This window comes from Chelonia mydas, chromosome 18 (assembly GCF_015237465.2).
Source record: "Chelonia mydas isolate rCheMyd1 chromosome 18, rCheMyd1.pri.v2, whole genome shotgun sequence".
Lineage (NCBI taxonomy): Eukaryota > Metazoa > Chordata > Testudines > Cheloniidae > Chelonia > Chelonia mydas.
Genome location: NC_051258.2, coordinates 16,378,395 through 16,391,500, shown reverse-complemented (window position 1 = coordinate 16,391,500; position 13,106 = coordinate 16,378,395). Strand labels below are relative to the sequence as shown.

The 13,106-nt window shown below is 45.1% G+C and overlaps 1 protein-coding gene across 1 annotated transcript in view; it reads right to left on the bottom strand.

Annotated features, from left to right (window-relative positions):
• ATAD3A (ATPase family AAA domain containing 3A) overlaps positions 1–13,106 on the bottom strand; it is a 65,882-nt gene that overhangs the window by 34,031 nt on the left and 18,745 nt on the right. Inside the window, exons 8-11 of the mRNA XM_037881106.2 lie at positions 7,044–7,199; positions 6,838–6,894; positions 5,301–5,426; positions 234–358 (exon numbers count right to left, since the gene is read on the bottom strand). Coding sequence (XP_037737034.1) covers positions 234–358; positions 5,301–5,426; positions 6,838–6,894; positions 7,044–7,199 — 464 coding nt within the window. The remainder of the gene's footprint in view (positions 1–233; positions 359–5,300; positions 5,427–6,837; positions 6,895–7,043; positions 7,200–13,106) is intronic.

Genomic DNA, 13,106 nt, shown 5'->3' with positions numbered 1-13,106 from the left:
GCTCACTGAAGCTCATGCTGCCTCAGCTTTACTGGCCTAGGATCCAAGCTAGCTAGATTAAAGCTTGCTCGGGTATGTCCATTCAAGTTGCAATCACACCTTGTGATTGCAGTACAGACATACCCCTATGATTCACAAATGCCTGGTCATTACGCGCTCCCATTCCACTAGTGTCCCCCATGCAAGGTAAAGGATCTATGCAAAGCTCAGATGCCAAAGGAACTCCTACTTACCCTCTCCTACTTGTGTTAGCCCAGTCAAAGACCTTGTGCATGGCAGTAACTCCTTCCCGCCCCATGGGGGCGACATCGCCACCTGTCATGATGGCATAATCCATGCCTGAATGCATGGCTAATTTCTGGAAAACAAAAAGGGAAGAGAAAAGAGGTTTTTGAGTGGTGATTAAAATGTTCCCATTCACTATTCAAGAGCACAGAATAAGAAAGTGGGAAGAGGGTATTAAATTACTGACATCTGCTATGGCTTGGGACATGTCAGAGCCTCTCCACCTCATTTGCCCATCTGTAAAATCCTGGGCATTCTGCCCCCTCACCTGGTTGAGAGTATTAATGCTTGCAAATTACGGTGCTGATGAAAAATGGAAGTACAAGTAGTATTAAACCATGCTCTCATGTCACAGAGGGGCACAGTAGAGTATTTTAAGGGAAAGGAAGGAAGAATGGATAACCTTGCAGGCAGACTCAGGAGATCCAGATTCAAAAATGTTAAGACACAGAAGGGACCACTGTAATCCTATAGTCTGACCTCCTACACAGCACAAGCCAGAGAATTTAACCCAGTGATTCCTGCATCAAGTCCCTAACTTCTGCTTAGGCTGGAGCACATCTCTTAGAAAGACATCTCATCTTGATTTAAAGACTGAGTGATGTGAGCTGCTTCAATGGTTATTACCCCTGCCTGTTAAAAATTTACACTTTAATTGTAGCCTGAATGTATCTAGCTTCAGCTTCCAAATTGGGGATCTTGTAAAGCCTTTGTCTGCTAGATTAGAGCCACAAAACATTCTTCTCATTTAAGTATTTATACACCTTGATCAAGTCATCTCTCTTGGAAAAACTACATAGATGGAGTTTCTTCTGTTTCTTAGTTGTAAAGCAGATTTTCCAGAATTAAGATCCTTCTTGTAGCTCTTCTGAACCTTTTCCAATTTGACATCCGTGTTTTTTAAAAACAGGACACCAGACTCCCTCCCTTGGGCAACTCATTTAACCTTTCTGAGCCTCAGTTTCCCACCTTCTGATTACACTCTGTATCCCTTTCACTGCATTGTTTGTTTAGACTGTAAACTCTGCAGGGCAGGGACAGTTTCTTGCCTGTCTGTGCAACACAATGGGGCCCTAATCTCAACTAGGTCTTTTAGGGGTTAGAGTGATACAAACAACAAGGGACGAAGCTCTGCATTTCTCTATTTGCTGATGGAGTTAAGAACCTGGATTGTTGATGATTATTTAACTTCTCTGGCATTCAGCCTAAATTATGGAACTTTTCCTTCCGTTTTGGAGGCTGTTTTTAAAGCCTGACTCAAGTCATGAGTCTGGTGACTGCCAAGTGAAGGGTTTCATAAAGAAGCCCTTGGAGTGCGCCAGAAATGTCTCCAGCAAGCCTGAAAGTAAGCAAATCTGCTGTGCTTGTACATAGTACCAGCTGATCCATCAGGCAGGCTGGACAGGGCATAGAGATGGCGCTTATGGAGCACGGCTTCACGCCAACTGGAGTTGCTGAGGACGCTGTGTCGTCACAGGGTGGAATTATAGCACCAGGAGAACCTCCCTTCGTCCCCCCAGCTTTGGATCAATAGACTTTAAAGCCAGAAGGGACCATCATGATCATCTAAGTCTGACCTCTTGCACATTCCAGGCCACAGAACCTCGCCCAACCATTCCTGACATAGACCCCTAAGCTCTGACTGAGTTACTGAAGTCCTCAGCTCACGATTTAAAGACAATGACGTTAACTCCCAGTTTAAACATCCCCTCTACCTGACTAAAGGATGCCAGTGGGGAATTAGCCTGCAACTGCCAGTGTCTGAGAGCCATAGAGGGCTTGGTCGAGAGTTCAATCTGTCCCAACACACAGGAACTTTGTCATAATAAACATTTTGCAGGAGGCATAAGCATGAGTGACCACACACACCTCTGGGCTCAGGTGAGCGTAGGAAAGGAGTAGAACAGTAGAGAGCCTCTTCCTCCCCCATGCCCCGTATCAGGAGGTGGTGGCAAGGAGCAGCTTGGTGGAGCCCTGCCACGGCCAGCAGGCTGGATTGAGAACAGAACTTAAGTCACCAGCGCAGTCCTTGCTGCCCAGTTCTGCTGACTCAGCTGAAGGGAACTTGTCTGAAGGTCAAAGGGAACAAGCCAGTTTGCGCAGGGACGTGACAGCCACCGCTACGTATGCCATTAACGCCTTCCCATCTCCAGTGAAACATGCTCAGCTGAACCGGACCAATTAATTGCTGGGTGGCAGGAGGCAGGGGAAAAAAAGCTTTGCTTTGTCCATTAAAATCACCCAGCTCCTGCTACTAAATGTTAAAAGTGTTCAGAATCAGGCTGACAGTGCTGGGAGCTCAGAGCCACATTCACGGTGTTCACAGCCTGCCATCCAGCACAGCTGCTTAACAGACTGTTGACCCATAGAGCCCTACACTGCGGGAAGCAGAAAACCCTGTCATGTTGCTCCACGCTGCCATCTTTTATTGTTCACTGAGGACCGAGTCCATGTAGCTGCTTTGTTTTCTGTTAAAGCCTATCTGAATGTTGATGCTGCAGGACAAGTTGGTGGTTTTCAGCCGCTTTCCTGGTGGATCGGTAGCCACATCACAAAAGCCATCCATGCCACTACAACTGGCCAGTGATCAAATGGGCTATGGAAACAGAAATCCAGTGGCCCCTAGAAGCCAGGATTGAAGGAGATCAATGAGGCAGTCAAGTATCAGAGGGGTAGCTGTGTTAGTCTGGATCTGTAAAAGTGGCAAAGAGTCCTGTGGCACCTTATAGACTAACAGACGTATTGGAGCATAAGCTTTCGTGGGTGAATACCCACTTCGTCGGATGCATGTGTGGGCACACGTACACTGCAGCTGGTTGGGCTGTTCTGTGGAGAGCGGACTTCAGTGTCCAGGACTAATTACCTTGCACTTTTCAAGGACAGCCGTCTTAACTGACCAGTGCCTTCCACTCTTGCTGGGGAGAATAAGGTGACCAAAATTACAGGACACTGAAACTAGAAGACTCATTTAATACCTTAAGAATTGTATCCGAACAGGGAAAAAACACGCACATTTCAGTATTTTAAAAATTACAAAATCTAGACATGATTCCACACTGCTACCAGACCTGATTTGGACAGCACGTTTCTACAATGGAAGCAGCAGCCCTGAGAGTTCAGTAGCCTGCAGAGTCCTCTGACTTCCCTTATTTGTCCACCAGTTTTTTAAGTACAGGAAAGCACAAGGGGGCACTGAATTCCCAGGGATGGTGTCTCCCTGAGTAGAAGAGCTGCCTGAGCACACATTGCCATACACACTTGCTCGAAAAAAATATGCAGGAGGACGTAATGGGGATGTGACCCTCAGACTTCTCTCCCCACCTCCCATTCATGGGAGCACAGGAGCGTGGGATGACAAGAGACCTACAAGAGCAGGACACATTTCCTTAGAGTAGATCACAAGAAACTGATGCTTTCCTCCCACCAAATTGTTAAATAATGTCCCTTTACACTAGAGTCATGTCTGGTCTACACTTGTTCTTCTCAGAGGTCAAGTCACCTGATCCATAATTAGACTTTACACCAATGATGTTCAGATAAAGAGACGAATTCTAACAGTAGCGAGTTTCCTACGGTATTGGCAGCATCTCATTTTGCTATTGAGGAAGGTTTACAACTCCTGTGCTGTAGCTCCCCCACTCAGTAGTTACCCACCCGTACTTTAGTTGTAGCCCGCCTGTGTAAGACCTGAATGTCAGCTGTGCTCCACACCGCTGCCTAAAGACCGCGGAATGAGTAAGTGCACGGGGTCTTTGCACCCAGGTGCGGGTGAATTCTGGCTGGCAGCCGGGTGTAGATTCAGTGCCATACAACATATTGTGTGCCGCCACCACCGTTATTCAAGAGAGACAGACTATCCAAACAGGAGTAATGGACTATCTGGTGGTGTAACAGGCTAACGAACGCACAGCTCCAGCTGCGATAATGCCATCTCTCCCTGCAACTAATGCGTGTGAAAGGTGTTCTCTCAGGAATCCTTGAAAGCTTTTATTTCTACAAACACCCGTTCAGCAAGGGTGGAGACAGTTCAAGCCATAACATCTCTTTTCCATCAATATGTCAACTCCAAACCTGAGGGCTAGCCTCCAGAGACAAGAGGCTAATTCAGTCTCCATGACCCATACAATGCTTTTCACAACACGGATGCTCTTAATGCAAGAACACAGGAATAGTCAATGAAAAAAAGTGGCAAATTCAAGACTGAAAAGGAATGACTTTTCCACACCACGACTGACCTGTGGAATTAATTGCCACAAGAGATCACTGAGCCCAAGAGCATAGCAGGATTCAGGAAGGACTGGATGTTTATATGGATAAGAATATCCTGAATTAGAACACATTAAAAATTTTTTGAAGGTATCTAAACCTTCCTGCACTGGGTCATAAGCCAACAGCTATCAGGGTTGGGAGAAAGTTTTTTCTGGGGCTTCGAGAGCAAAAGTGAAATCCATTATCTGAGTTAAACGAGGTCTTTCCACCCCTCAGAACTGCTGCTTGAAAGTAGCGTGCTGTTTGTCAGAGTCAAATCCAGACTAAATCAGAGAGCAGCACACTGATAGGGCAGACAGAACAATGCTTACTTATCCAGCCCTCCTGCTCTCTCCCCCTATGAGTTAATAAGCAACAGGATAGCCCGTTTAGGAGTCAAATATGATTAACAGAGGTGGAAATGAGATACCAGGGCTGGCGTTGGCATTTCACAAGTCATGTCTGCCAAGTGGCGCACAGAGGCTGTTTCATGCCATCAGCCAGTCCAGAGGGGACAGTTTCTCTCTCTAGGCTGAAATCTAGAATTCAAGTCACTGGACTGTCTAACCCGGAGCACAGAGCAAAAAGCTATAAGGTGGATGCCTCTTCTTCCTCCCTCAGCACCCTGGAACCCCACTCTACACAAACACATGCTCAGGAAAGCTACAGCAGTTGCTTGCAGCCCAGAGAGATATAGTTATAACATTGTAGGGTACTCCTTGAAAACCCACAACAGCTGGGCTGTCAAAATCTTGGCAGGGTCTTACCTTGGCAAAGAGAGTCTTCCCAGTACCAGGCGGGCCGTACATAAGGATATTCCTGTACAAACTTTTGTTCGTTCTTGTATTTCTTGTTGCTATGGCAATGTCTCTCACACGCTCCTCCAGCTTGGGCTGCAAGAGGAGAAAAGTTATGTTTGGGAAACAGACAATACATCCGATACCCAGAGATGCCTATGCTTCACACACTGGTATAGGCAGACGGCTATCAGTGCTGTCTGCAGAGAGCAGGGTTGCAGTCTCGGGTCTGATGAGTTCTTAGCCTGAATTCCTGCAGCTTATTGGCTTGGACTTGAGTAGTTCCTCCTTCTGCTTCAGGATTTATTGTATTTCAAGTTATAATTACTTCAAATTCAAGCCACAATGAGCTAAGAAGAATAATTTTTGGGACTGAAAATGGATACGAACATTTCAGAATCTACCCTACCATGGATGCTCTAGGACAGGGTGGCCAACCTGTGGCTCTTCAGAAGTGAATATGCGGCTCCTTGTCTAGGCACCGACTCTGGGGCTGGAGCTACAGGCACCAACTTTTCAACAAGCTGTTGGGGGGGAGGGGGGTGCTCACTGCTCAACCCCTGGCTCTGCCACAGGCCCTGCCCCCACTCCACCCCTTCCCGCCCCCTCCCCTGAGCCTGCCGTGCCCTCGCTCCTCCCCCCGCACTCCAGAGCCTTCTGCACGCTATGAAACAGCTGATCGGGAGGGAGCGGGAGGCGCTGATCGGCGGCGTGGGAGGCACTGGGAGCGTGAGGGTTGGGAGGAGCTGATAGGGGCTGTTGACATATTACTGTGGCTCTTTGGCAAAGTACATTGGTAAATTCTGGGTCCTGCTCAGGTAGGTCACCCCTGCTCTAGGAGCTTATTTTCCATGAACTACCTACAAAAAGGGACAAGAGGGGGAAGGTATGTAACAAGCCAAGTTAGAAGCAAAACTATTGATAGTAATAAACCTTCCATGTAAGTGGGAGTGAATGCATTTCTTATACATATTCTTACATTCTGAGAAATACAGAGGCAGATATTCCTACAGACACTTTTTTTTTGGTAACACTCTAAAAAACACCCTTTAATTCACCTGATATTACAAAATGAAATTCAGAAACAAATGTGCAAAATCAGTTCTGATGAGTGGATTGATAGCCATTCAGACGGTGTTCAAAGTCAAAGGCATATGTTGTTTGGTTCTCTGGCCTAACTGTGGCGGTCAGAGCAGTAACAGGTCACAGATTAGAGACGACATGTAGAATTTGGCCAGAATTGCCAGATTAACATGCTGACTAAGGAGAAAAATCACGCTGACCTAAGACTTCCAACTGCTCTGTACAGAGGGATCAAAGGTTGCAGGGTGTTTAATGTGTTTCATGCTGAACATGGAAGCTTATTTACACTCCAGGTGCCCCAAGAGTGCTACATTTCCAGTATTACTGAACTGCAACAAAAATTAAAATGAAAGCAAGGAGAGAACTTTTGATATTTAGACACCAAGATCCTGGATGGTGTGAGATAGCAAAAGCCTATACTCACGCTGAGAACAACTCCTTCAAGAGCATCTTGAGCCTTGCTGGTAAGACGCTTGCCAACCTGAGAAGGAGAAATTCATTAAAAAACACATTATGAAAATATAAGCACTAAGTGTGGAGTTCTCGATATCACACTGCCAGACCCCTAGAGCAGGACTAGAACAAGCTGCATCCCAGCTAACAGCGAGCCAAAGGAAAGAAGGTATTTACCTTGATGGGATGCTTGAGTGCCTCCAGCACTGTAATGCGTGAGGTCTCTCTCACCAGGGAGGGCTTGCCCAGTCGAGCTTCTATGTATCGCCCTGCAACCCCAGTAGCGTTCTTGGCTGTGTAAATCCCCACTGCCAGCAGGGTCAGACCTGCCACCTGGAGAAGAGGGGAGGATTCTGATCAACTTCCTTTGCAAGACAAGCTGGAGTCCGCAACACTCTCCTATTGGCAGGTCACACTCAAGGCTGTATGGAGGGCTTGTCCACCAGCATCCTGGTGGGAGGGTGTTAAAGCACAGATCTATGCATCTCACACTGTAAACGGAACAGTGTTATAATGGAGGAAGGTGCAAAATAATCTGTTTTGTTTCTGACTTGGTTAATCAAAATTTTGAAGGATTTTGATGAAACTGAAAATTAAATGCATCCTCAAGCTGCATTAGTTGCTAATTCTGTTTATCTTTGTGTATTCTTTTAATGGTAGACTGGTGATCTGAATCATTCTTACTTGCTAGTGTACAGAAGGTAAAGTGTACCTCTAATAACTACCAGTACGTGATTGCTCTGTATTAAGAAGGGATTTTTCAGTGGTAATGTACCTTTCTGATCCCTCCTTTGAGTTAATGGACAGGGCATCCTTGACCATCAGAAAACCACCAATTAATAATCTAGGTCAAATCTGGCCCCACATGTAGGTTTAACTGAAAACCAAGCATCCACAAAACCTGAAGACCAACAGAACTGTTGCTCTGACCAACAGAAGTGTGCTCTGATGTTCTCTTAGATCACCTGTAGGGTTTGCACATACCGCAATAGTGTTAGAAACTCACTATAAACAGAAAAGAAAAACAGACCTGTCTCTTCATTGCGCAACGTAAGAGTGCACTGGACTGCAAGCTCTTCAGGCCAGTGAACATGCCCTTCATTTGTTCCACGAAGCATCTAACACATTTTGAAAATATTACAGCACCCAGTTTCAATAATTTAGAATGTTACTTGCAATACAAGAGGATTTAAAAAAAAAAACCTGAGCAAGTCCCTTTAAATACTTTAGAAGGATTTCTACACGAGAAACTCTGAGGACAGCTGTGAAATCAAGAGTAAATCCAAGAATGAATGAGGCTCCAACTGGCAGTAACTTCCCTTGACCAAAGGGGCAGTTGAGCCCAGCTTCAAAGGTTGGCTCTTTCACAGAGTGCTTCATATCGATGGTGGAAAATTTGGTTAAAGGAAACAAAACAAGGTTAAAGATGAGTGAATGTTTGCTAGTGGCACGAGGGCAGCTTGGTCAGCTGGAAAAAAATCCTTGACTTGTGCTATTCCTAACAGAACTCTCAGGAAAGGAAGGTGCTTTAATATTTCAGCACTTTAGTTAAAATACTGTTGGACAAACAATCTGAAGTATCCCATCGGCACACTAGACTCTGCTGTTGGTCTTTGATTGGTATTGCTTTGGTGGCAATTGAAGAGCTGTCTAGTCTAAGAGGACAGTTCCCAGAAGCGCAGACTGAGCTTTCCGAAAGGCATGTTAGAGATAAGGCTCCCAGTTTTCAAGTTAAGAAAAATCCAATTTAAGGAAACAAAGGCGAAAAGCCCAAGTGCCCCAACCTCCTCTGCTATTTAGCAGCCCCTCAGTTATGCATGAGCCAACACCATGCTGTTCCTCATGTGAACAGGATTACCCAGAGCAGTTGCCAGGAGAAAAACCTGCCAGTGAAGGGAGAGGATATGGCTTGAAATCATACCAGAAGCATGGAACTCCCAAATTTAATGTCTCTTTACCACAGCCACAATTCTGAACTAAGTGAAGGTACAACTGCAGACTATGGTTGCTGGGTTAGCTCGTGCACCTCTCCCTCATGGCCCCTGTAAAATAATTTTGGGATGATTACAAAAATTCTTCCCCTTCTTCCATTCCCTTCCTTTCAAAGGGTGGGGGTTGGAGCATCTCCTTTATCCTTAGATGCAGAGGTACTCTGCTTCTGCATTCAAGCTGCCAGGGTCAACAGCTGATTATTGGCCTGTTCTGAGTTTGCTATACAAATCTCTAACCCCAAGTCTTTACAACCTGTAAACTACTGTGCCAAAGCCATGCAGCCCTTAGTGATAGAACACCGAAGGCTCTGCATTTTACCTTTAATTCCAATCCCCGTTGGCAACAGTCCAGGGAGGCATGAGGGGGCAAACAGGATGGAGAAGTGGTGCCTGCTTCACCCTCCCCATCTCTGCAAACCAATCCCTCTTCCAACAAACTTGGCTTTATTTGCTCTAAATGAAACAAGCTTTAATTAGACTGAACTGCCTCCACCAGGAAAGCTGCCAGGAAGAAAGCTTCACTCAATAAGGTGAGCTGCCCATAGCCTGTTTAAACACCATCAGCAGCTGCTTTGACAAGCAGCCTGTAAATAAAACTTCCTTCAACAGCCATTTTAGTGTCCAGCTGAACTCTTAAAACCAATAATTACTACATGAATTGAGGGCAGAGAAAACCCCACTAGTCACTGTGCAGCAAAATGCTTTGAACAGGAAAAACGCCAAATTCCAAATGCCACAGCTACCAATGGGGCACAAAGGGGGAGAGGAAGGCGGTCAGGGTTGTGCTGCAGAAAGCTAGTCCTATTTCTAGATTTCAAAGTCTCCTTAAATTACTCACTTACGGACCAACCTGGGAAAGGAGTCACAGCCCCATGGTGTTCCTGGAGCATTACTGCATGAGGGAACAATGATCTTCCAGCCAATAGAATCCTTAGTTGTTTTAACAAACTATGGTTCTGAGTGTCGTCTATGATTCTCCTTAAAATGACCTGACTTTCAGGAAATGCTGACCATACAGTCTGAAAATCTGGTCTCTTTAAAATGCTTCAAGTTAGGCACCCAAAAATCAAAGCCACTTTTGAAAATCTTGACCCACATATACAAATCACTTCACCCACCACTGAAATGCAGCTACCTTGGGGTGGAACCATATATCAGCGCACAGTAACATGAAACAAAAGTGTAGGAGGTGAATAGTGTATCCAACCAAAACTGCACAGGAATTTTGGGAAGGCAGAAATATCCACCATCATACAACCACAAGACTAAAAATTCTTCTGCACTCCTATAATTTCAGAGATGAACCTTTTCAAACCAAACCTGGTCAAACGAGTATTTCCCTTAGGGCAAGCTTTGCGTCCCAGCACTCTAGAGCATGGCAGCATTACTATACCACGGAGTGAGTTATTTTTAAGTCTCCTCTGTACAAGAATTTAACCGTGTGCTGTACTGGTGGCTCCTCACCCAGCCAAGAAACTACTTGTTGGGATGAAGATGCTAAGACAAAGGTCTGAATTCTGCTTGCTACTGACGGCTAAGGGCATTTGTTTTCAGATGAATCTACACAAGCAATTCACCTGTCAAAATGAGGTCAGAGATAGCATATAAAATATGATGGGAGATACCAACAATTCAGGAAAAAAGGGTGCAAAGAAAAAAGGCAAGGAGCTAGAAAGTTACATATTAGCTGCATGCCCTTCTTAGGGCTGCTCTGTTTAAAGCTTCCTTGCCAACAGGACCAGACTCCTCATCTCTATAGAACATATAAATCTGGGAGGTGTTAAAGTCCCTAGCTCACACCAGCTAGAACTTTTACACTAACTGGACTGTAAATGCCATGTAAGTAAAGAGCAACTTGAGGGTTTACAATCAATGGTGGCTCAGAGCCGTTTTAGTATCGCTGTTACTAATCAGACTATTAATGGCCTCTGAACAGAAAGGCTAATACAGAGGTGTTATAAAAACAAAGGGACAGAGTTAATCAGAGAGACGGTAAAAACAATGTCCTGACGTGGACAGGTGTGTTGTGTGCAGCATCCCTTTGGAGAGAACCATACAATTTTGTTTGGAGGCTGCTGAGGTAGACAAAGTGAGTGCCACTGAGGCAGGGGAGAGGAGGAACCTCATCTTGCCCTGTTCTCATTTTGGCCCAATGACCAGAGAATTTTTTAAGCCCAAAACATAAGCATTGCAGTTACCTGATTACATGGATTCATTCAGTGACAGCCCTTTAGATTTTCACTCCAGTCCTATCACACTTAACATAGTACAGCTCCCAATACTAAACTGCAAGACACACTCAGCTACTGCTATTACCGTTCAGAAGCACGGACCTACATCCACATTACCATGCAGTGCTGCATATCAGTGAGCTGCGATTACGTCTGCCACTAGAACTGTTCAGTCTAATGATCCTTATAAACATAATCCATTATAAACACACTACAGTAAAACCATGCAAACTGAAGCGGTATTAGCATAGCATTCTGTACAGAATACTGAAACATTTTTTGGAAGGGCTACTGCATACATGAAGAGGGCTGAAAACCCAATACAGTACCACCTTCATTATCCAAATGCAATAGTGTGTGTGTGGGGGGGAGGAGGAATCGAATTACCTAGGACAGCAGTTTCAGATAATCAAGACAATTTCCATTGTGATTAACAGACATTGGAAATTCTTGGCATTACAGGGTTGTTTACCTACAACTCAAACGCTGCTCTTATTTCAAAAAGGACAGGAAGCTCTAAACATTACTCTGAGCTGACTTCAAGTGTCTGTTCACTTTTCCATATCAAAGACTTTAAATGAAGAATATAGGGAGCCCTGCTACACTCCATTTATTTTTGGCATCTAAGAATTCTGGGGAAATGCATCCAAAATGAACATTAGACCTGCTAGGGGTATTCACAGCAGCATTTTCTCTCTCGTGGTTCAGGGGCTTCTGCCCATTAAAGTCTTATCAGGGCGTTTCTCAGGAGTACAGTGAAATGGGGATGGCTGGTCTGAGAGTGTTTCAGCAGAAGCATTACATCCAGAGAATCTCTGATTCAGGCTCCAGTACAGTGCCTCTGAGCTCTGTTTAACCAGCGTCTGAAGGCTACCCTCATTCCCTCTGCAACAGTCAGTTTAGATCAAGAACATTTCCCTTAGTTCTAGGCAGGAGACACATACTGTCTGTAAATATGGGGTGTGCTCTCTCTTCTACACTGAAAAGCTCAGGGATCTCAGCTCAACGCATAGGAATCTGTCAAGAGACCATTTCAAAGTCAGTGGAAGAAAGTTTACGGCTGTGGTTCATCAGGCAGTCTCCTCTGACAGCCCTAATATAACTGAAATCGCAATTTTCTCCGCACCAGATTCATTTGAGCCTCAGCAGCCCAGTCTGCTTAGGGCCTGATTCAAATTAGCTGCCTATTCTTGCTGGTTCTCCCACTCGTTGACTTCAGTGGTAGTTTGGTTGCAATAAAAAAGGCTGAGGTGAGGATGAGACCGAATAGAATGTAGTTCTACATTCAACCTACACAGACCCTTACTGGAATGGGGCCATTACAGCACCTACAGCCAGAAGGTGGGGGTGGTATAGGGAATAACTGTCCATGGTCATGAATGTGAAGAAAAGTTAAAATTCTGCTTCTGCAGGCTACTCCCATATTTAACATTAAGCATCTGATTTAAAAGAACAGGCTTGGTAGAAGCAAGCATGAAAATAGGAGGGGGAATTTTTGCATGGTAACAGTTCAAATACATCCACTCCCACCTTCCCTGAAAAGGTCATGGAATCTGCAAACGTGATCAGCTGAAGCAGTGCATGGAATTAGAGAATGTGTCATCACAATGCATCAGGGATACAACCGTTTCAGAGAGCACAGCATCAAAACACGGACGTGTTACAACTAGACGTGAGTAGATGGGGCTGAAGATACAGGTGGCGCAGGGACTCAGAAGTGTCAGTATGGGGAACTGCAACAGAGGTGGGCTGTGATCTGCATTTTAAAAAGGAGCTAGTGAGTGGAAGATGAGAAGGGAACTGATATGATGGCAGCAAAGGCTCAGCCTCCAGCTGCAAACAGGGATTGGCAGAGACCAAACCTGGCTGGAGGTGGGGGATGAACAGACCGAATCATGCACAGCAGACAGAAAACAGCCACTCAAAACCCAAGACTAGCTTCAAAACTGAAGCCACTTTGTAAATTATAATCACCATGTTAAAAACTACAGCTCTCAGAAAGTACAGGACACAAAATA